The sequence below is a fragment of the Pteropus alecto genome, unplaced genomic scaffold (assembly GCF_000325575.1).
Source record: "Pteropus alecto unplaced genomic scaffold, ASM32557v1 scaffold220, whole genome shotgun sequence".
Taxonomy (NCBI): Eukaryota; Metazoa; Chordata; class Mammalia; order Chiroptera; family Pteropodidae; genus Pteropus; species Pteropus alecto.
In genome coordinates this window covers 1,781,060-1,805,593 of record NW_006430043.1, presented here as the reverse complement: position 1 = coordinate 1,805,593, position 24,534 = coordinate 1,781,060, and the positions used below count along the sequence as shown (strand labels likewise).

The window sequence follows — 24,534 nt, the reverse complement described above, 5'->3', positions numbered from 1 at the left end:
GCACTAAGCTACCTTACAAATAACAGGCAGCTTGCAACCTGGTTCAGAACTGAACCTCCCAAGACCCAAGTCTTAACCCCAAACTCCTCAGGGCCTGCACACCTAGACAGAGCAAAGCTGGGCTGCATGTGCCCAGTCTGTTGGACAATTCTCAGGAGGGCTGTTATGGGGCAGAGTTCAGGAAGGGCCATGCTTCCAAAGAATGGAGCTCTCTGGAGGGGCGAGACAGAACAGAATCCGATTGCTTGTCTGTCGAATCCTCCATTCACTGCTCATTACAGTCCTCTCTGTGGCCAAGGACTTGTGCCCTCTGAAATACCCCCACCTGGAGCTGCTAGCCCAGAGAATAATGCTTCTTGAGATAGAGATTCAGAATCAGGTCCAGACATGACTTACAGGTGTCAGATGTGAGCAGCCAATTCATACTCTCTATCAACACCATAGTGTGAGGCTACAGACCAAAAGGCAAGAATTGGTCTCTGGCACCCAGGAGCCCCTTACCAAGCTACCTTGCCTTGTCATCAGCCAGTCACCTAAAAGCCTCATTTTGTGGGTCGTTGCAGCATGGATTCTCATTCCTGGGGCAACTCAGGTATAGGAAAGGGAGCCTGGGACTGAGAAACCTGGTATGCTTGACACTGACTCTTCATCGTCTGCCTTGGGATGCTCTCTACTCCATGACTAAACTGGGCTCTGGGTGTCCCCAGGGACGGAAGCAGGGCCAGCTGGGTGGAGTCTAAGTTGAGAATGTGACTGGCTGTGTTCTGACTGCCAGCCAGTGCCCTTCATAGATTGATTTGCTGTTTAGGGTTACCCGCCTGCTACCCCATCTAGAGTGAAATTTATTGGCAAAACTGCTGAGACCCATCAGAAAAAGATAAGTGAGCCGGAGTCAGAAGGATGTGGAGGAGGGGACAGGAGCGACCGCCTCTATTCCACGATTCGCTTGTGGGAGGTGTTGGTAGAGGTTTGGATAATCTGCAGGCGAGAGGAGCCGCCGCTTCTGCCTCCGTATTTGCTGCTGCCTTTACTGCTCCCTCCGTAGTTCCCGCTGTTGTGGCTCCCATAACCACCTCCACTGCCCCCTCGGGAACCCCCTCCATAACCCCCACCACCCCCAAAGGAGCTGCCACCACCATAGCCCCAGCTGCTGCCATTGCTGCCACCGTAACCTCCAGAGCCTCCACCACCGCTGCCTTGTGCTCCGCTGATGGTCATCTGGCTGTTCTGCACAGCTGTGGAGGAGAGGGCAGCATAGTCAATGGTCAAAAAACTGGACAGGGGACCCACCTGCACCCACCCTGGGGGCAGCTGCCTACATCTTTTATCACGGGCAGCATCTGACTTTCAAAAAGATATATTGGATGAAAGTATTCCTATTTCCAAAGTATTCTTCATGCTACTAAGAGATGTCAGGACTCATTTTCATTATTGAGGTATCTTAGAGAGCTCTAAGCCATGCTGATTATTAGGGATCGTAAAAATTAAGGTAAAGAAGAGCTAAAATCATAATTCAGTTCAGCGAATTTCCCCAGGCTTTGCAGTTGTGTTTGTTCACTTGGTTCTCATTGTGTAGGACTGGAATCTAAAGTGCCCACTGCCAGTTCCCTGCTGGGCAACTCTGCTGAGCCCTCCCTCCACTCAGCACCAACCAGCCCCAGCCCTGGGCTCTGCTACTTACAGATGCTCACGAGGCTCTGCAGCTCTCCTGACATCCTGTAAAACCAAAGCACACACATCAGCCAGACCTGCAGAGCCAGAAGGAAAGCAGGCAGCAGCTGGTGACATCAGGAGCAGAGATGTTCCAGGGGAAGCGAGAGCTGTCCTCAAGCCTTGTTGTACATGGGAAAGGTGAGTGTATAGGCAGGGAGGTGAGGGGGCCAGTAGGGCCAGCGGGGATTTTAAGCATTTTCTTGAAGCCTGTTAGCATTGGGGTGGTGGGGGTCACCACCTGGTTGCAATGGCTTGGGTTGGGATATAGGGACATTCTGCTTAGAGGCAGGAGAATGATGACAATGACCCTGCCAAATCACACATCCTCCACTTCTGACTTGAATGTTTCTGCTTACCCTGAATTTCCAATCTTCCCAAAAAAAGCTATTCTCTCCAAATAGTCAGTCCCACTGCTCCAGGGGCACAACCTGCACTTCAGCCCCAAAACACTGCCCACCTGCTCTCCTCGCCCTCCAGCAGCCTGCGGTAGGTGGCGATCTCCACGTCCAGGGACAGCTTGGCTCCCAGCAGCGCCTGGTAGTCACGCAGCAGCCGGGCCAGGTGCTCCTTGGACTGCTGCAGGGCCTCCTCCATGTCCTGCAGCTTCTGCCCTGCATCTTGGAGGGCCCGCTGTCCTCTCTCCTCTGCATCCGAAATGGCTGTGTGCATCTGGTCAAGCTGCTCAGGAGATGGTCATGGAGAAGAAGAATGTGGGAGGCTGAGTTTTAGAAGCCCCATTAGGCAGGGCATCATGGGAGGCAATGTGTCTGGCCAGCCCACCCTGAGCACCCATCTCACCTGCTTCTTGGTATTGCTGATCTCTGCCTGAAGCCTCTGGATGGTGCGGTTGAGCTCTGCAATCTCCATCTTGTTATTCTTCAGGTTGTCTCCATGTCTTCCCGCCACCATCTGGAGCTCCTGGTACTGAGGGTCAAAGGCAGCATCATGGTCAGCCTGCTGCTCACCATGAGTTACCCCCCCCCTCAGGAGGGAGTGGGTCTGCCTTCCCAGACACTGCCCAAGACCACTCTCCCCTGGGAAACTGCCCAGAGTAAGCCCCACCCACAGAGCTATATCCACACACACACTCACATCTGTACCAAACCTCCCTCATCTGAGCTGTGACCACGCGCACACGCACACACCTATATCAAATCGCCCTCATTACCACCAGTCTCTGGGCCAGCCCTACATCTTTTTCCCATATCTAAGCCTTCACACTGGTCCTTATCCACTCTGGGTCCCTCCCCACCACATACTTTTTCCACCCCGCCATATTCCTTCCTACCATTTTCCAGAATGTTTTCCCTAGAAGTCAAGCCCTCATTTCCTCAGGGGCACTTGGCACTCTTCTCGTTTATTTGAATCTCTTTCTCTATCTCCTTTTCTGCATCTACATGTCCCCAGCAATAGGAACTCTATCCACAGGCCATGACTCAAGGAAACAATGGGGAGGGTTGGCTAAGGGACTCTCTGCATTCTGGAGTTTTCACTGTTGGCCATCTGCCTCCCCAGTCTGATGTTGAAAATCATGCCATTCGGAACATCTGCCTGCAGGACAGTGGGACAGAGGCCAGTCAAGATTGGAGTTGGCCACAGGTAATCCATCCACAAAGCAGATATCAAGTGCCAGGTGTTCAGAATTTAGTGACTGGCTCTGACCCTTAACCACAGAGTTTTCACCCTCCAAAAATGTCCAAGTCATCATATGTTAAAGAAGTAACCAAAGTTGTTTCCAAAGCCTTAATTTCAAAGATGTTTATCTGATAAACGAGAATATATTCTTACTGTAGATTCCATGCTGTTAATAAAAATGATGTAGAATATTTAACGTCACAGAAAGGTATTCAAAGTGGCAGGTAAAAGAAAAATACAAAACTATATTTTAAAAGATCTCATTCTGGAAAAATAAGAATACAAACATTATAATGGTTGAGAGCATGGGTTGCTAGACAGCACACCTGAGTTTAATTCAGTTCTGCCTGCGCCATTTACCAGCCACAAGACCTTAGAGAAAGTAGGCAATCTCGCACTTTAATCATATGTAACAAGGATAATGAAATTATCCTTACTGTTGTAGGAGTAAATGAAATAATATGTATAATGCTGCTAGTGTAGCACCTGGCACATATGAGTTTTCAATAAATGTTAGCTGCAAAAAACTGGTAGAAAATACGTTAACATTAATAGTAGTGGAGGGAGATGAATGATCTTTATATGTAATTTCTAAGTTTTCTATAACAAACATGTTTTACTTTAGAAATAAGAGGAAGACGATACAAGTCCTGGAGCTACGTTTGGCTTGAGCATCGAGTCTGGACAGGGGGCGGCAGTGCCCACCTTGCTCTGGTACAGCGTCTCGGCCTCCTCCTTGCTCTTCCGTGCGATCATCTCGTACTGGGCCTGCACAGCGTCGATGATGCTGTCCAGATCCAGAGAGCGGTTATTGTCCATGGACACGATGACGTTGGTGTCACTGATGTGGGTCTGCATCTGAGACAGCTCCTGCAAGGCATGGACCACAAGCTGACTTTTCCCACTGTCCTCCTGGGACCTCGGTTTCCCTCTTCTGCCCCTGAAGGCTCTCCAGAGAAGCCAGAAGTCTGGGCCAGGTGGGAGTCTTAGGGGAAAGTTCTTTGAATTGTTTTTGTGCACTGAGAGGCACCTTAACAAAAGGGGAAGGTACCCAGACCTAGCCTCCAGGGAGAATAAAGAGCCTGAACTCAGAGCCCTTGTAGACACCACCTGCCCATCATGCCATTCCTGTGCCCTGTATTTCTGCCTTATTCTGGCTTGGCCACCATCTTGAACTGGGCCCTCTGACAAGCAGACTTGCTCCTCAAAACCACAGGAGCTCTCAGAGACAGTAGAAAGAACTCCACTTATGTAGCCACTCACACTCACTTTTGAGTCTGGGCTCTACCATTGACTAGCTGGGTAAATGAGCAAGTGATTGAATCTCTCTCTGTCTCAGTTTCTTCATCTGCAGAATAGAGATACCCAGGACTAAGTAAAGCTCTTAGTACAGCATCTGGCCCAGAGCCGTGCCCCCAGCGTAGACATGGGTGACCGCAGGATCAGGGGTGGTAAGAGCATTATCCCCCACCACTGCAGTCTTCATTTTCATCCCCTTTAAGATCCACACGCTCCTCTCCTTTGGAGTTCCCTAATAGCCCCATCAACTTGCCAGTGCTGATGAAGATTTCTAGTTGGTTTTGTCCCTGTGTGTCCCCGGTGTTAACTTCATTTCCCAGACAGAAGCAGGGACAGCTTTCTTTACCTTCTCCTGCTTTGAGATTCTCCATGCCTCTCATCTCCAGTCCCCGCTCCCAGGAATCCTGAGCACTGGGGCTTGAGAGGATGGTTGACTGTACGCTCACGGAGTTGAGGAGACTGAGGAGAGGAGTCCCTAGTGGGCAACGCTGGGTTTCAGGCCTCCCCTGTCTTACAGCCCATACCTCTTGTGAGATATTAGAAAAGGCAAGGGTTTCTCATAAGGACTGAACTCACCATCTCAAATAAGTATTTCAGGAAATTGACCTCCCCAGACAGAACATCCGCCTTGGACTGCAGGTCCACTTTGCTTATATAGGCAGCATCCACATCCTGAACAGCAAGCAAAGACAGTCTGACTTTTTTGCTAGGTGTTACGTGTCATCACCAACTAGGTGGACTGGGCAAGTGGCAAAGGCCTCTGGGTTTATTTCCTCACCTGCAAATTTCCTCCCCTCACTCAAATAAGAGACCTGCAAACTTCACCTTTTCTGGCCTGAAGGAAGTGTGACACCAAGCTCTTCATCTCAGTCAATCACACACAACACACCAGGTCCCTCTCCAGGTCCCAAGGCCACGTATAACTAACACTCAAAAGCTGTCTGTTAATTTAATTTCACTTTCAGGATCCTGGACAGATTAAAAACTCAAGGATTCCTAAAGATTTATGTTAGCACCACTTTCAGACTTTCCCCTTTGGTGTAAGAGTCCCAGCATTTGGGACAAGCCAGCCCTCAAGGTCACCCTGTCTATTCCTCAGTCACAAAGCATCCCACAGGAATTCCTCACCCTGCTCAGCCTCCTGGGCTCACGGTCCCCCTTGGGACACCTCCATCCCTCACCTTCTTCAGGATGACGAAGTCATTCTCATTGTTGGTCCTCTGGTTGATTTCTTCCTCGTATCTGTGGGAGGAGGTAAGAAACACAGACAGGCTGCAGGGGCTGACCTTGGCTCCTTGAGATTTTTCCTTGCAGTGAGAGGCTTAGAATTCTTTAAATTTGTACTGTCCTGGACTCTGGCTGCTCCCTCCAGGGCCTGTTGCTCTCACTGACAAGCAGCTGGAGCCAGCTCCTGGTTCTCCAGGTCAACAAAGGGGAAAACAACCCAACGTGGAAAACCCAGAACCACATAGAATGCCCCCATTTTTACTTGTACATTTGTCAAGCTCAATCATTCTCTTTAATTGAGAACTTAAAGTAACCACTTTTTGCTATATGTTTTTAAAAGAGAAAAAAAAATCACCCATCATTCTGCCCCGCAACAATTTTACTTCTCCCTTGTCATCTCACACACACATGACCCTGTACCGGCCCAATGCAGTAAGCATGTCAAGGTAATGTTAAGAGAATCACCCTGCACCCCCAGCATGGGGAGGGAGGGGCCACTCCATTGTCTGCAAGATGCAGGAGCAGCTGATCTAGAATTAGACAAGTCCTGTCATTCATATCCTTTTCATTAGTAATAGTGCATACTGAGTGCTTATTATGTGCAGACACAGCCTAACAACTTATTAAGAATAATTTCATCTAACCCAATGGGTCTCAAAGTGTGATCCCCAGTCCCCCAGCATCAGCATCACTTGGAAACATTAGAAACACAAACACTCCAGCCCCATCCCAGACCTATGCGAGCAATCTGATTTTAACAAGCTGAAGTATACTAAAGTTTGAGAGCCATGGATCTATTTCTCACAACAGTCCAACAAGGAGGATACTTACTATCCCCACTTTACTAATGTGAAAACTAAAGGCTTAGACAGATGAGTTTGTAGGCAGCCAGAAAGTAGCAAAGCCCACACCAAAACTGAGGCTTATCTGGTACCAACATCCATGAAGCTAGCCTGCCCCTCCCCACGCAATACAATTAACGGCTGACTGGCAATACCATCCTGGCAATACCTATTGGATGATATTGCCAGTCAGCCATTAATTGTACCACACGCAAAATGGTGCCCCCTGCAGTTGTGTCCAGTTCAGAGCCTGCATGGCTGTGCCTGGCGGGCCTGCTCTCACCCTTTACACATTAAACTCAGAAGAACATCTTACCCCGTGAATCAGTTCCCTGCCATGCTTCTCCCTGAGCCTTTTGCCCCGCCTGGAGCCTCACTTGTTCTTGTAGTCCTCCACGGCATCCTGCGCGCTCAGGATCTCCATGTTCTGGCGCATCTGCTCTGCGTTGAGAAACTCCAGCTGCCTCCTCAGCTCGCCGATGTAGTTCTCCAAGACCGGCTCCAGGTTGTTGGTCCGAGTCGATGTGTTGATCTGCTGCAGCAGCTCCCATTTCATTTGTAGCACCTGATTCTGCTGCTCCAGCAATCGCACCTAAGAGCAAGAGGCCTCCAAGTTAACCCCAGGCAGTGGTCTGAGAAGCACCTCCACCAGGAGGAGCACGGGCAGCCCCACAGCATATCCAGAACCCAGAGAATCAGGAGGGCCCCTGTAAGGTCAGAGAGCGTAACTTTCTCTGGGCCCAGGACACACACAAGAGCGCAGTGTGGTACCTGACAGTTGACAAATAACTATAAGATCAACTGGCTTAAAATTAACATTAAGCTAATTCCGGTTTTGAAGGTAAATCCCTCCAACTGAAATTGTTTCCTTTAGCTCCCTGCATTTACATCACAGAGTTGCACTCGGTTTATCCATATCGACATAAGGAAATGGTGATCGGAGCATCTGAAGCGCTGATATATCCAAGGCTCATTTCTCTTTGTGGTTTAAATGCTTTATGTCGGGGGTCCCCAACCCCTGGGCCATGGACCGGTACTAGTCCATGGCCTGTTAGGAACTGCGCCGCACAGCAGAAGGTGAGCAGCGGGCACGCAAGTGAAGCTTCATCTGTATTTGCAGCCGCTCCCCAGCGCTAGCATCACTGCCTCAGCTCCACCTCAGATCATCAGATATTAGCTTCTCATAGGAGCATGGGTCCCTGGTGCCAAAAAGATTGGGGACCGCTGATTTGTGTGACTGAGGAAGGAGGAAATAAGAAGAGGAAGGGAACAATTTGGCTTAGAACATTAAACTGATTTCTGAGCAGACTTGCCTGCGTATCCTCGCCCTGCAGGCCCTACTGCCTTTGCTGTCCACCAGTATTTTTCAGGAAGGTCGCCTCATTTAAATGCTCTTATAACTCACACCGAATTTTAAAAGTAAATGTTCTCATTTTGTTCGTGTTGTGTAATGCACTCCGGCACCCCAAAGTCATGACTTTGGGGTTGTCTAGTGTTCAAGAACTACCCAGGTTGCTATTTCCTTCATTAACATAGAGAATAGAAAGTAGCTATCACCCGATATTCTCGCCACCTCTTCCTCAAAACCGTGGACACAAAAGTCAGGTACCGGGTCCAGAGAGCTTGCTGGCCGTGCAGACCAAGTGCGCAGACTGTTCTTTGCATGATAATGATCAACCCTCACCTTTCCTCTGCTGGCTGCCCATAGATGGATCCCCCTACCCCCCATGTCTTAAGGGAAGATCATGGATGTCTCTATGCTTTGCTAAGGTGTGTACACACACACACCCTCCAGAGTCAGTCTAGGACCTGCATATGGGGCAAACCCACTGCTTGTGCTGCAGAACAGAACCCTGAAGACACTCCCCTACAATATGGCACTAAAGAGGGCACCCAGAATCCCCAGCCCTGAAAGTGCCCATCCAATGGTCCAGCCTTTGTTAACTCATTTTGAGTTTGACTCTAGGCTGGAAAATGTGCACAGAGAACACTATCTCTTGTGGCTCATTTTGTTTGACTTATCAAAGCAAGAGATAAGGCAAACAGCTCTCACAGGTTTGTCAGCACAGTTCCTAACACCCCAGTGAGAAATTCCTGCCACCTGGCCTATTTTTACTCTGGTGGCACTCCCAGGGAGTGGAGAGATCTATTGGATACTCATTCACAGCTCTGTGCTCTGTGTTGTGGGGACCAGAAGAAAGAATCTTCTGGTCTCACAGGGAACCCCTACATCAAACAATGAGGGGCCACTCGGACAACTCTGGGTGCTTTGGGCTTAGGCTGAGTCCCCCCTCCAACCCCGTGCCCCAGTCAAAGAGGCTGGCTTCAGGGAACACCAGGCAATTTTAATGGGATTTAACCACTAGAAAAATCATTGAAAGCCATTGTGATTTTTCTCCAGGCCCCCCGCCCCAATACTCCTCATCTGTGTTTCTCATCAGCAATACTTAGGGGAAGCTCAGCTAACACAGATAAAACTTAGCATCATGCTGAGCTAAACTTCTGACTGGAACAAGCACACCTCAGTCGGCCTCTTATGCTCTTCTGCTCACAACGTTCCAGCCACAGAGACCTCCCGGTCTCTTCCAGCAGCCCAGATCTCCCCTTTACACCTTTTAGATCTCAACGAAAGTGACATCCCCCTGGTGTCTTCCCTTCATCAGCGCTTGTCCTTTCCCCCTGTGGCATCTATTGTAATTTGCAGTCTTTTGGTATGAGCCCCAGGAAGGCAAACTCATGTCTGCTTTGTTCTCCAGCAGACACAAGGTGTTGAGACCCATGGACACGCAGAGCCTACCACAGAGAAGACAGTTCATGAGTATCACAAACTAATGAAATGCTAAGGGCTTTGGAATTGCCTGCTAGTGTAGACTATCCAGGCTACTCACTACCCTGGTATAGTGGATTCTAGGTCAGCTGAACAAAGTCAGGCCAGTGTCCCCATGGGAAGGGCTGGATTCCCCCCCCTTCCTGAAATCCTTTTCTCTTGTCATTGGTTCTAAAAAGGACTTTTTCCTACTCTCTGAGGGTCAAGGCTGACACTTGGAGGGCGGACTCAATATTTCATTCAACAAAGATTTATTGACCAATTATGTGTCAGGCACTATTCTGGATGCTAGAGATTAATTAATAGACAAAGCAGACAAACCTCTGCTTTTCAGGAGTATAAATTCTATTCAGAGACATAACTGTAAAGAAATGTGACACATGCAGTGTCAAATGGCTGTCGTGGCTATAGAGAAAAGTAACACAGGGCTAGTGGATAGGGATGCTGGGCTGGGGGAGCCAGTTTAAACAGGGAGATCAGGGAAGCCCTCACTAAGGTAGTGGCATCTGAGCACAGACCTGAAGTAGGTGGTAAGGAAAGCCAGCCCACTCTTTGGAGAGAGGAGTTTCAAGCAGAAGAAATGGCAAGTGCAAAGGCCCTGAGGCAGGACCATGTTTAGGGTTCGGGAGGATGCAAGAATGCGATAGTGCGCTGGTAAGCAAGAGGAGAGCAGGTGAAGAGGCTGAGAGGGAGAGCAAGGCCACTGCAAACAGTGAGTTTATACCCTGGGGAGCTAAATTCCATCCCTCACTCTGTTTACTAAACCTCGAGGCTGAAGAGCTGTTCCATCCAGTGGTGGCAATGTTGCCTAGTTCTCACAAATGCAAGCCGGAGGTCAGCAGCCGCTGTGGGTTAGAGGGCCAGATCATACAAGGCCTTATAGGATCTTAGTTTTTATTCTAAATGAGATAAGAAGCCAATGGAGGATTCAAATGGAGAAGTGATGTGATATTTTTAAAGGATGGTTCTCGTGTGGTGCTAGGAAGAAGCTGGATGGGGTTAAGGGTAAAAGCAAGAGGACCAGATCAGAAACTAGGGTCAGAAGTCACTGCAATAGAAGGCTTCTCCCTTCTAGCCAGGCCAGAACCCTCCTGCATGAGGATTCTCTCCTCATGGTCACCATAAGCCATGCCCTCGGGGAAGGAAGAGAAGCCACAGTTTCCTGCATCTTGGCCCCATCCCACAGTCCCACGCCACAAAAGTGAATAGATGCCCTCGTAAAGGCAGGAACCACAGTCAAATAAGAGTCTCAGATCAGCTGCCAGCAGTCTGTAGCCATTTCACTGACCCCTGCCCCCTCCAGCCCACTCCTGTCCCTGCTCTTCCCTTGGCCTAGCCTTAACCTTTCAGCGCTCTCTCCTTCACCTATCACCTCTTTGCTCCAGTTAAGCCCTCCCAGTCTCTGCCTGTGCCTGAGGTGGATGATATTCAGCTAAATTTCCCATCCAAGATGATCAGAATTAGCCAGAAGCGCTTAGCTCTGTTGAACTCCTTTTTGGCTATCTCTAGGCCTCCCTACTGCAGCTAACACACTCTGTCCTGTCCCCAGCATTTGCCCAGATATCAGAGGTCTGATACACAGCCCAGTGCTGGACTTTGGCCATTGGCTACACTGCAGTCAACCACAGGCCAGTCAAGCTCTGACCTCAACACAGAACTCCTAGGGGAACTGAGGGAAAGTCACCGAGCATCCAGGGGCCTTTGTGCCAAGGGTGTTTCCTACTACACCCGCAAGGGCAAAAATCCTTCTGGGGAATCTACAGGAGCTGCCTTGCCTCCACCTCTGGACAAAAGGAAATGCTGGAGGAAAATGTTTACCATAGGTCTTCCACCAGCCTCTGCTCAGTGTTTTGGGCCTGGACCAGACCTAACCTGAGGTTTAATCAGGAAACTAGGGAGAGAAGCTTCAGTGGCTTCATCTGGCCCATTGTTGGCCCTTACCAAGCTAAAATGAGGAACTCAGTCAGAATCCTACTTAGTATGCTGTTGACTTTAGCCCCCAGAGGTATCTACCAGGGCATTCACCTAGGCTCTGCTAAGGCTCCTTGAGGGTAGGACCTGTGTCACCCCTGTGGCATAGTGTCTGGCGTATAGTAGATGCTTAATAAAGGTTTGTGGGATGGATGAATGGAAAGTAAACAATGATGAATGGGAATGAGGTTACTACACCATGTATTTTGTCTATCGAGTATTTTTACACCTTTTATCTGCTTTCCTGCCAAAAGGAAAAGATAGAGATAAATTCCCTCATTAAGTTGAAATGAGGCCTAAATAAGGTAAATCCTTCCTTAAGGTCCCAGGACACACACATTGGAAGTGACTGTCACCACCAAACTGAAACAGCACAATGTGGGTAGAGGTGGCAGGACAATAAGGCCCTCTCAGTCATTTGGTCAGGAACCAGAGACTCCGCCTGCCCCTGAAGCACTCACCTTGTCAATGAAAGAAGCAAACTTGTTGTTGAGAACCATGATCTGCGCCCGCTCCTGGGTCTTGATCCTCTGAATTTCAGGGTCCACTTCCAGGTGAAGTGGCTGTAACAGGCTCTGGTTAATGGTCACCTCTTGGATGCCCCCCAGGGGACAAGAAGAACCAAAGCCCCCAAGCCCAAAATTGCTGCCCCCAAACCCGATACCCCCAAAACTACCTCCGCCATAGCCACTACCTCCAAAGTTACCAACCCCAAAGGCGCCCCCTCCAAAGCTGCCGCCTCGAGAGCCTCCACCCCCAAAACCAGCAAAGGTGCTACCTCCAAAACCACCACCTCCAGAACCACCACCCCCCCCAAAGTTTCTGCCCCCTCCAAATCCCCCGCCTGCTCCCCCACCCTGGCGGAAACCACTGGAGCTTCTCTCCACTAGGCTAACGGAGATGCTTTTACTGCCACCCAGATTGAAGAGGCTCCGAGAGCCAAACTCCCTCACATGGCTTCCATACCCACCACCGCCACACCTCCCTCGGGCCTGACACACTGCCGGAGTCCCACCACCACAGCGTGCAGAAGAGCCAAGGCTGTAAACCCTCCTGCTCCTTGAGCTAAATGCCGACCGAGAGCTAAACTGGCGGCTCATGGTTGCTGGAGCATCCAGGCAAGCAGACGCGAGAAAGGCCCCAGCTGAAAGGAGGCAGAGACAGGGGCGGGAAGGAGCGATGACTCCTTTGCAAGAGATCTGGCTCAGTTCCTATATATACATGCATTCACTGGGCGGGGCACCTTCTCAATCCTGGGAGGAAAGTATTTATGTTTAATTTGTCTACCAGCAGCATCTGTTTGAAACCTCATACCTGTGAGTTGCCGAAATTGCACTGTAGACAAACTTCCCCAACTTGATCATTTATCATTCATCTCTTGCCATTTAGAGATCAGAGTGCAATAATCTCTCAGGATCGAGTTGCTGGAAACTCCTCTACAAGTTTCCCCCGAATCATTTGTTAATATCTTCCTAAGAAACTCCACCATTGAGTTGTTTATTTTGGGGGTGCACCTAGAAGATCTAGGGTAATGCTAAGGGTTGTCTAGCTGCCTCAAGGCCAAAGTGGGGACACAGGTAGAGACATCTGCTGCCACAGAATTATGGTGAGGCAAAAGTTTTATTCTGACCTCCCCACTCCATGCTTCTGCTTCCCACTGTTATCATCGCCATGCACAGCCCAAATTTTAATCACATAAAGATACAATATTGTGGTCAATGGTTCCAAGTGGAAGCCGGGGGACTGTGCCCAACACTGCCCACATTTTGCTGAGTACATCATTGCTTCTCTACACACCTCAGGCTGCTCAAATACAAAACAGATGAGGTCCTGTAGCACTGATGGTCTGTGGTTGTAGATTTACCTAGCATCTACCAGGACCTAACATTGTCTTCTAGACCAAAAGACAAACTATCCCAAAACCTCTCTTTTTCTCTTCATTTCCAATCTATTATAGACCAATGCTTTTGAAAAATAGAATAAAAATTAATTACCCTTAACAGGAGATTTTTAAAAAATATATATATACAAAACATAGGCCCTGATTTTTATTTTAGATTCAACAGACATAAAATTGTTCTTTTCCTAAAAGGAAAAGAAAATTCTTTTAATTAATTTCTTAAACACTTGTCCTCAAATTCCGTGTTTATCTCCTCTCAAACCAGTAACGAAGAGCCCTGGACCAGTGCTGTTGTGTGGGGCCATGTTCTAGGAAACATTGTTCCAGACAGCAAGCAGGAGGCAAAACTCATTCAACAAACATCAGTGTTGACCAACAAAAATGTGTGCTTGCCCTCTGGGCTCAAATAGATGCTAGCCATCATCCAAAACTTGATGATGATGACAATGATGATGATTAGGGGAAACAAATGTCCACACCCAGAAAAATGGCTAAATGATGGCTTGCCCCCTGGGATACAATTATTTTAAATGATCATCATGGAGACCATGTAGCAGCATTGGAAACACTAGTGATACAATGTTAAATGAAGGAAGCTAAATACACAATGGAGGCTGTGCTATGGACTCATAAAAATTAAGAATGCAGAGATTATAGAAAGGTTTTTTCCTAATATTTTAAATATCTTTTTCTTTTGTATTTTGCAATAAGTAAATAGTTTTGCAAAAGTTGAGGCTGAAATCACAGCTGCCAACAGCTGTAGAGGTGGGGAAAGGTGGGTGGTGGGAGAGGTGTCAGAGAGCAGCGGTGAGGAGAAAGCATCCTAGGACTGGGAGGGAATCTGTGGGCAGCCTCAAGCCTCCACACCTTCATATCTGCTCAGAAACTGTTTAGTGGACCGTCTCCAGGAGACACTGTGAGATAGAAGAGAGAGTAAGCCTGAAATTTACTGTCAAGAGAGCTGGTTTCAGCTCCCAGCCCTGCTTCTACTGGCCTGCGGTCTTAGGCAAGTCGCCTACTCCAGAATCTCAGATACTTAAAAAAATCAGAGTATCTATTTCTCAAGGAGTCAATGCTTTAAGGCATGTGAAAAAGCACACAACACTATAGCTACTCTCAGATCCTGGTAGATGACTAACTGTTCCACATTGCCTGGACTTTCAGTGCTCAAACCAGGATAGTCCTGGGCAAATCAGGACAGTTGCCACCCAAGTCCTGGCACCTCAGGTCTCCATAGTCCTAATCCTGACCCTAACCGCGTCAGAGAGCTTCTAGTAGGAGAGGGAAGCCCCCAGGCACAGGAGACAGAAGGAGAAAACCAGTAGGACTAGAGGAAGGCAAAGGAAGTGGAGCTAGGGATTGGGATGCGTCCCTGTGAAAGAGTTGCCTGAAGGCAAGGATTCTGAGTCCGGTAGAGGCAGAGAGAAGAGGCAGAAGGTATCTGGAGAAGGGAAGGTGGGTCCCAGGCAGGAATCCACAGTGGTATGATGAAAGATCCTTAGATCCTTTGAACATCTGGCTTTGAATCCTGGTTCTGCCCCTTCCAGCCTGGATGGGCATTTAACTCCCTGAGCCTCAGTTTCCTGGCCTGTAAAATAAGAATAAAATACCAGCTTCACCGGGAGACTAGGATGAGTAGCTGAAATCGAATACGGAAGAGTACATTGGAAACTCCGAAGAGTCATACAAGTGGAGTTCCCTCCCCACCACTCCCCGCAGCCTTCCCTGAAGACTCCAGGCCACTCACTGGAGCTCATCTCTCTTTCACATGCTGCAAGGCTTTTTGCTTCGCTCACCTTCAACCATTGTCAGGAAGAACGCACATAATTAACCCCTTTACAAATGTCTCTACTGCCAACTAAAAAAACAGGATATTCACTGAGCTTATATTTACCTTCATTCTGAATGTAGGGAATTACGAAATTGTGATCAAAGAGGAAGCCCCAGGCAGCAGAATTCAGAAAGACCTCTTTGATCTCTGGCCATGACCAGCTGCCACCAACCAAAACCAATACTTTAGCCCATCTCCTGTCAGCTATGTCGTCTCTGGGGGGCTGCTGTCACTCCCTGAAGACTGAGAGTATGATGCCCAGCAAATACTACTAACTTATCCTTTGATGTAAGGTGGCATTTATTCTCTACTCCCTCAAAACAAGAGAAAATTAGCTTAAAGTAAGGCAAGAGAGGTTTTACTTGTCCTAAAGGGGATACTAAACCCCAGGTTAATATTAGATGGTGGATGAAGTTTTTAGGACAAATTGCTATCCCTAAAGGAAACCCCTCAACTGGTCGGACAGCGTTAGAGCAGTGGTTTCTAAACTCACTACACGTTGGAGTCACTTGGACAGCTTCAAAACCACTGGTGCCGGGGCCCACCCTTAGAGACTGGATTTTACTGGTCTGGGGTATAATCTGGGCTTTGGAATTTTTAAAAGGACCAAGGTGGTTTTAATGAGCAGACAAATTTGGACACGACTGGCCTGGAGGAAACAGAACGACAAATAAAATAGCCTCTGGAGATTCCATTCAGTCTGACAACAAAACATAATAATAATGGTCATAATAATAATAGCTAATGTCTTATTGAGTGCTTTCAGTGGTCCATACACTGTGCTAGATCTACAACATGGATAGTCTCATTAAATCTAAAAACCAACATTTTAAGGAAGATATTATTATCCTCATCTTAAAGATGGTGGAAAAGAGACTTGGAGAAATAAAGTAACTAGTTCAAGAACACACAGATGAAAGTGGAGGAATGGAGATTCGAACCCAGATACTCCCACTCCGGAGCCCACGTGTATTGCAGAAGAGGTGGGGTCTTTGGAGAGAAAGCTCCCCACCTGCTCTCCTTAAAAGGAAAGGGGAAAGTCAGTTGAGGACTCCAGTTTGCCCTGCTTATCTCCCAAGCTGCCAAGAGGGAGAGGCCCCAGGCAGTTATCAGCCACCAGATCACAGTCTCAGGCAGTGGTGGGAGGCAGGGTTTGAAAGGAACAGCTGGTGTGATTGGCAGGCGCAGCCCCTGCAGACCTGCTCCCCATCTCACCCTGCATCTCTCAGGTCTGGAGGTGGATATCGCAGAGCAGCACAGAAGTATGGCAGGGATGTGGGACAGAGGCAAGGCCCATTGGGCAGAGAAAGGGAGGGAGGGAGAATTTCACTCACCAGCCCCCACCTGGAAAGAAGGAGAGAGCTACAGCCCTGGTGCAAGTATGGGGGCCTTTAATCTCTTTGAAATGGGAAAGTTTGGACCCGTGGGCAGCAGAGGAAGGCAATGATGTGACAAGGGTCAGTGAGAGCAGCCTCCTGGAACTGAAGCAAAGCTCATAGCCCTGGCTTTCCACACCTTCGACCACTATTCTCCCTGCATAAGAGTGTCAGACCTGGACAAGCGACAGAAACCATCAGCCTGGTATCTCGGTTTTATAAAAATAAAAATAAAAAAATAGGTACAAAGAGAGGAAAGGACTTGGTCAAGGTTACAGGGGAAACTTGTTGGTGCAGCTAGAACTAGTTAGGTAATATCCTTTCCAAACTAAAAAAGGGTGGGGGGGGGCGCAGTATAAGGAATCCCATCCCAGCAGCCTCTGTGCTCCTGCAACCAGGCTGAGGTGGGTGTATGGGGAGCATCCCCTCCAGTCTCTAACAGGCCCTGCCTACAGGGTGGGAAGGTGGTGCTGGGCACATAGGAACACCCTTGGTGAATACTTGTTCTGATGTCTGGCTTAGGGTCGGTGTTTGAAAAAACAACTAAGCCTTCAAACTCCTTCTCAGGCCCCAAACCAGCCAGGCCCCCACCTCAGATATCCTTTGACTAGAATCCCAAGGCCCACCTGGAAACTAAGGATCAGTGTCTTTCTTTCTCATTAAACCCAACAGGTGCTCTTGAGCCAGAAGGCCTTGCAAGGTCTCAGAGCAGCCCTACACATTCTCACAGCCAATGATAATATTGTCCAGGGATAACACTGTTCCTGGCATATTAAGCTCTTCCATACAACATGCTCTAAGTCATGACTATTTTTACAACCCTTTACGAAGCTGGCAACTCTCACTTGTCTCTGTGGCCCAAAGAAAAATAAGGCTGCAGGTTAGACTTGGATTAAATTCCAAGAAAAACTGCAAGGCCCCAGCAGGGGACAGGGGTCATCTAGGCAGAGGGTACTTCTCTATTTTAGATCAAAAAGGGAGACTGAACAGACTCAAGGTTACAGGGCTAGTTAGTGGTGGGGTGGGGACCAGAATCCCAAGTCCATGGGGGAATATGAGACCTGTGGGAAATTCTCAAGTAATGTCTCACCTTGCCCATGGTGGGAGAGATTCAAGTACTATATAAATATAAGGAATTAATAATTTATTAATTTTCTTCCCATTTGAATAATAGGTGGATTCCTGAAATGTTGGCCATAAATGGTAATGACCTTTTATTAAATTTTTACGATGTGCAAAGAGTTAAATAGATGACATCGTTCATCCCACACAATCTTATTTTACTGATGTGGTGGGGGGTAGGTGTAGTGAGGGGCACTGAGCAGCTTGCTGACAGTCACACAACATTAAGTGGTACACCCAGATCACACCCAGGGCAGCCTGGTTCCAAGGCTTGAGAACTTCCCACTGCACTTTCTACTTTCTGAGGCAGTTAGGGAGGCTTTGGAGTTAGGCAGCTGAGGTTTAAATCCTGGCTCCACCACTTATCAGTCATATGACCTTAGATAAGTTCATGAATCTCTCTGTGCCTCAATTTCCTCATTTGTAAAGTGGAGATAATAACAATGCCTAGCTCTGTGAAGATTAAATGAGTTAATGCACAAAAAGCTATTGGAGGAATGCCAGGCAAATCACATGAGAGCATCAGTTTTAGCAATTATTGTACTGCTACACAATATACACCAATTTCTGTTGACCAAAATATATTTTCCACCCACCTTCCCTTAACAAATCAGAAAGTTACTGCAAGCAAGAAAGTATGGCCTTGTGATGTATTGTAAATCATACAAAAGACATAGAAAAGTTTTTCTTCCGTCATCTACGTCAAGGAACGTGGCAATATCTTGATAAGTTTGAGACAAGTCAAAAGCATCTCTTCTGTCATTAGGTTAAGGGTGCATCTCTCCACACTGCATTCACCACCTTAGGGGGATGTTTGGACAACAGCAGGTTTGCTTTTGAGAGCCAAGGCTATAGGTTTGTAGTTCAGGCTGCAGTGGACAATCCCCAGGCTTCCCTCTTTCTAAATCAGACTATTCCCGGGAAGCTATTCACTCTAGAGCTAGAACATTCTGTGTCAAAGCTGCAGTTACATATTGTGCTTAGTTAGGAGGTAAGCATTTGGCTCTCTCAAAACTGCGTGTTTAATTAGCTAAGGGTTTCTGTGATCACCAAAATGTGTGTCCTTTCTGTTTATCTGACAAACTTTGTCAGTCCTTTATGCTAATAAGGGTCATGCTTTATAAAGAAGGTACTTATGCTCATATTCATATATTTGTCGGCCTTTTACTTTGCTTCTCCCACCTGTAGGCCCCTTGTTTGAGAGGGTTCTCCCTGGCCATGCACTGAACCCATGTTCTATCCAAGTACTCCTGGCTCTGCCTTGATTCTGTGCTGTGTCTAGAGTAGGGCGGAGGTGACCTGTCATGGAGCCATCCTTAGTTCTTTGTCAGTTCTTATAACTCTTCATATTTGAAGGTACCACCTCACATTGTATCAAACATGTTAAAATATATCCTCAGTATATGTCATTTCTTGCTAATAAATCAGTAGAATTTTTATAATTGCTTTTGAAAATATTTGTCTATCAGCAACTCATTTGATTATGATTAACTATAATTAATGGACAATTTCAGGCATATTCAAAATTACTGAAAAGCAAAAAAATCTAACCTACCGCGTTTTTCAAATGTAATGAGATTTTTGTGAATTGAAAATCGTATCAATTAAGGAAGTTGAGCTATTTCATCCATAGTGTGGGTGGATGAAAAGACCCTGCCCCTCCCACCTGGAAACTCTCAGAACCTTCTTGGTAGGGTGTCCTCCAGGCTCAGGCCAGAGCTCTGTGTGTGAAAGGAACTGCAGGGATCCACTGACAGTGGAGATCAGCCCCAATGACCTTGGAATCCAGACTGAAAATTCCACTGCTATGTCTGAAACGCAATGCAATTTATTGAAGATACAGACAGAGAATTCTCTTCTTGGAGCCAAGAAAGAACAAGTACTGCTCCCAGGAAATGAAAGCACCAGCAGGAGGTGGAGGCCAGGGGCCCAGAGAGGCTACACGATGCCAGCTGGGCTGGCTGGGTTTTTCCCATGAAGCAGTGGAACATGTGGCTGGGATGGTGACACCTACAGAGCAGGGGCAGTGACAAAGCCAAACTCCTGTGGCCTGACTTTGTCGGAGTAGATAGTTTTTCAGCCTAATCATCCCTCCCAGGAAATTTTGGGCTGCGACAAGCAGTCTGGGAAGGTGAGACTCAGGGACACAGGTTGAAAGATGTTGGGAAAGGGTCCCACCGCAGTGTGGAATAGTCCAGCGCTGAGCTGGTGCATGCAGGCGAGTGAAAGAGGCTGGGGGCTGAAGACACCTCCCGCACAGAGTTTAGAATTTGCGGTGGGACCGCTGGCTCTGGGACGAGCTTTGTGAGCCCCAGGACATGCTGCTGCTGTTTCCACTGAAGGCGCAGGAGCCCCCAGAGGTGGAGAAGCCCCCGAGCACCGTGGAGCTCCCTCCCGAGGCCTCGCCAGAGTTCAGGCCCTCGCAACGGCCCTGCCGCTGCGGACCGGGATGCTCTGGCCCTGGCTGCCCAGGCCTCCCCGGCCCCCAGCTCCTCCTCCCAGGGCTCTTCTTCCCAGGGCGGTACCGTTGCCGCTGGTACCCCTGCCGCCCCCGCCGCCACCGCCGCTGCTGGTGTTGTGGACCATTTCTGCAAAGAGCATTTGGGGTCAAGGAGCCTTTAGGAGGTCCTCGGGATGTTCTCACTCCCCAGCCCACAGCCCCAGAGCCACCGGCCTCTGCCCTCCATTCTTGCCCGGTATGGCCCACTTGGACTACGCAGAGGGTGAAGATGGCAGGCCTCAAGACCAGCGGGAGGGAGGTCCCAGAGTCACTGGATTACCCAGCCAACAGTTCTTTCCAGCCTGTAGATAGGGTGATCTCACGCCAGCTCTGGCCCACCTTTCTAGAAACATTATTCAAAGACGCACAACCCATTCCCAAAGAAGGAACCTGGGATTCACCGATGCTCACGGAACTCTGGCACTCGCCAGACATCCCTGCAGAAAAACAGACCTCAATGTTAGTGATCTGCCCCAGGTCCTCCCTTCCCTAAAAGCACCTTGCTTAAGTCAACAGCAGTGAAAGACTTGGTTCCCCAACTCCTTCCTAATTGAGGTTGACAATAAGAAATACACTAGATAAGTTCGCAAAGCAATCATGGCATGCATTCCTCTTTCTTTCGGGCGGAGTCAGACTTAAATGATTACTCTTTCCACTAACATTTTCCCAGAGAGTAACAGATTGGAGGATCATTCTTGGGCCAACCTATCCTCTCCCCGCTCCTCAGGATCCTCTTCATTCAATAAATAGTATTTGAACCCACATGGACCAGAGCCAAGTGCCAGCCTACAGGAACGCACTTTTCAGAAACCTACAATTAAGGCAGTAATAAAGAAATGGTCTAGAAATAATATTTATGCCTATGACTCCTCTTTGTGGACATGTGTTTTACAGCTAAAACATGAGACATGAAGGGTGGGGAAAACTATCCAAGATGAAGTTCTAGTGGGGTCAACAGGCACAGAAAACATAGCTTTCCTGGACATCTGACAGTATCTCACAGCCCTTTGGAGGCTGAGCCTGCAAAGAGCTACCAGGCATGCGCACACACAGTACCAGGCCGCAGGCTCAGGCAAGAAAGCTGCCAGGCCTCTGGTCTCCAGGGAACCGAAGGGACTCCCACTAACCTGCACTCCTCGGCCTCAAGAAGGGTCCGCTCTGGTCTCCAGGGAACCGAAGGGACTCCCACTAACTAACCTGCACTCCTCGGCCTCAAGAAGGGTCTGGTAAGTGGTGATCTCGATGTCCAGGGCCAGCTTGACGTTCATCAGCTCCTGGTACTGACGTAGCAGCCGGACCAGGTCCTCCTTGGCCTGCTGCAGGGCGGCCTTGAGATCCTGAAGGTCAGTATTGGCGTCCTTGAGGGCTACTTCGCCGCACTGCTCTGCATCAGCGATGGCTTAATACAGGTTGGCATTCTGGGTATGGGGGCTAGGATTCCAATTTAGATTTAAGTGACATTCACTGAGGCTTACCCTGTGCCTGGCACATGTACACGGGTCACCTCACATTGGCAAATGAGGAAACTACAGCCCACAGAGGTTAGAGCCTGAGCCTCCATCTAGGTCCTAGCACATCGAGGAGTGGGATTAGCAAGATCTGCCCTCAAGGACCTCACCCAGCTGAAGATGAGTCAGACTCTTCCTGTATCTCTTTCCTTTTTCATGGTAAGAGACTGAGCATCTTCTGAAAACCTCCTTCCTCCAGGAAGTCTTCCTGAATTATCAGAGAAACTTTCTCCTTGCCCTAGCCCATCTAGATGTGTGCTTCCCTGGCTACTTTTCCAATTCGATCTTCACACAATTAGCTTCTTTGACCTCCCTAATCATGTCTGTACTCAGTATTTCTGGTCTATCGCCCTTCAGTCTCCAGGGAGGCAGGCAGGACCTGGGTCCACATGACAACTTTTGTTCAGCACCTAGCCCAGAACTGTATCCAATCAATCTTAGCATGCATGAGTCTGCAGCATCTTTTCACTGCGATAAGTACCGAGCCCTGAAGTTTACAGTGACAGCGTAAGCCAGTGGTCTCAGACACATGCTCCTCCCCGTCCTTCCCACCTGCTTCTTGACGCTCTTGATCTCCACCCACAGCCTCTGAATCATCTCGTTGAGCTCTGAGATCTCACTCTTGATGCTCTTCAGGTCATCCCCATGTCTGCCAGCTGTGGTCTCCAGCTCTCCTAACTGCGTCCAAGAGTCACACTTTCAGAAAGCCAGCAGGTGCTTTACAGGTCCTGATTCCAACCCCTTTGTATGCTAAAGAGGAAAACCAAAACACAAACATGTGACTTGTACAAGGTCACCTAGCTGGAAGAACTAGGTGGTCTCTCTCCCCTGCATCAGAGACCTGTCATCTAGCAAATTATTGTTGTTTGTTGAGCAGTCACTTTGCATCAGGCCCTGTACTTTATCTCATTAAACCTCACAACTAAAAACGAGAAAGGCATTGTTATCCTCATTTTATGAATGGGAAAACTGAGGCACAGATTGCTCGAGTACCTTGATCAAACTCATCCAGCTGTTGAGTGACCGTGTTGAGATTGACTATAAACATTTCAGATGCTAGAGCCACCTTCTCAACCAGCAGGCAATACTTTCTTGGAGAGAAAAGCCAGAAGAGTCATATGTATGAAGGCCAGCTATGCCCCATTCAGATTTGGGGACTGGGAAGAAGGTATACAGAATTCCTTAGGTCTGTAGTCTACCTTTGCTCCCCCTCCCTCCCCCTACTACATTCCTGAGACTGGCTTCAGTGTGATTGAATCAGAAGCACCCAATGACAAGAACCAGACTGGTGGAGAAGAAATGGAAATGTCTCCAGCAGTAAATGGAATGAAGTTGGAGCGATTTAGTTAAGGATTTATCAGCCTTGGCACTATTGACATTTTGGGCAGGATAATTTTTTGTTGCAGGGAGGGGTCTTCATGCATTATAAGATGTTTAGCAGCATCCCTGGCCTCTACCCACTAAAACCCTAGATATGACAACTAAAATTTTCTGCACACATTGTCAAATACCTCCTGGGGTGGGGGGAGGGGCAGGAGAATCATACTTTCCCCTTCCTTGAGAAGCACCAGGTTAGAGCATAGTCAGAGCTCTCTGATTAGAAAGGAAAACGTCTGTGAAGACCAGGGAAGGTGAGAGAACTGCCATACTGGAGATGAAGAGAAGAATGACTAGCAGGCAGGGTCTACCTCTTAGGTGGCCTGCCCAGGTAGGTTGATGAGGAAGACAAAATTCTCTAAAGCTACATGATGGTGGCTTACCCCCAGGTAAGCCACCGCACCAAAGCCACCAGAGCTACCAAAGCCACCGGGGCCTCCAAAGCCACCAAGGCCACCAAGGCCACCGAAGCCACCCGCTCCTCTACCAAAACCCCCAGCTCCTCCTCCAAAGCCACCAGCTCCTCTGAAACCCCCAGCTCTTCCACTGAAGCCCCCTCCCATCCCTCTTCCACCGCCTCCAAAATCTCTGCCTCCTAAACACCCACCCCTAATCTGCCAGAACTCTCCAGCCGTGCTAATGGAGATCTCGTTCCTCCGAAAGTTGTAGAGACCCCTGCTGCTGTAGCCTTCTCCCATCATAGTACAGGCAGCAGACCCACAGCCACCGCCACCTGAGCAGGAGGTAAAAGAAGACTTGCTGGAGCTGACCCGGCTCTGGCCCCACACCATGGCTAAGTGACCACTGAAGCCCTGGCTGTGTCCCCCGCTAGAAGACCTGCAGGATTGTTGGCTGTAGCTAGTCCAGCAACTCATTGCAGACAGCAAGGTATTCCAAGGGAAGGGTAAACTCAAAAGCCTTCTGAGGTTCTGGGCCGGGGATGGCCCTTCGATAGGTCTGGGAGCTTGGATGGCTGGTAGTGCCAGTCGACTAATTGAGGTATTATCCACTTTGGTTTGCCTGACAGCAAGAGGTCAAGTCCAAAACTTGCAACACGCCTTGGCAATCACCCCACATTTCCAAATTGCTTTGATTTCCCAGGGTTACTCATCTGAAATAAGCTAAAGCTGAGAGAGGGACCATCCTGCAGGGCTGAACACAGCCCCTAATCTCAAAGAGACTTAGGCTTCCATCCTGGGATTGATGAGAGAGCATTTCTCTACTTCTCCTTCACCCCCGCGGCCACTCTGCCAGCCCACTCAGGCTAAAGAAGTTGTAGGATAAGTGTGGAGCCTCAGCAAGGACTTCGGGGGAGAAGAAGGGGAAGGGTTGGAAGGAGAAGGAAGATACAGAAGTTAGAGAAGGTACAGTGGCTGCCACTGGGGCTCTTGCCATCCAGGGAGGAG

General features: G+C 48.6%; 1 protein-coding gene across 1 annotated transcript; it reads right to left on the bottom strand.

Moving 5' to 3' along the window:
• Positions 1–930: 930 nt before the first annotated feature.
• On the bottom strand, positions 931–12,614 carry KRT77 (keratin 77). Its single transcript, XM_006904555.1, has 10 exons — positions 12,341–12,614; positions 11,976–12,238; positions 7,094–7,308; positions 5,829–5,889; positions 5,224–5,319; positions 4,054–4,218; positions 2,512–2,637; positions 2,171–2,391; positions 1,682–1,716; positions 931–1,235 (listed from the first exon to the last, which is right to left on the bottom strand). Exons 1-10 carry the CDS (start codon positions 12,612–12,614, stop codon positions 931–933), a joined length of 1,761 nt encoding a protein of 586 aa, XP_006904617.1.
• Positions 12,615–24,534: the final 11,920 nt, after the last annotated feature.

Excerpts from the sequence above, each read along its gene's own strand:
- KRT77 (XM_006904555.1), bottom strand. The coding sequence starts at position 12,614 with ATGAGCCGCCAGTTTAGCTCTCGGTCGGCATTTAGCTCAAGGAGCAGG. Across the intron at positions 12,239-12,340 it reads AGGCGGGGGATTTGGAGGGG|GGGGCGCCTTTGGGGTTGGT; the intron begins GCAGAAACTTTG and ends GCAGCTTTGGAG. Across the intron at positions 1,236-1,681 it reads GCAGAGCCTCGTGAGCATCT|CTGTGCAGAACAGCCAGATG; the intron begins GTAAGTAGCAGA and ends TCTCCTCCACAG.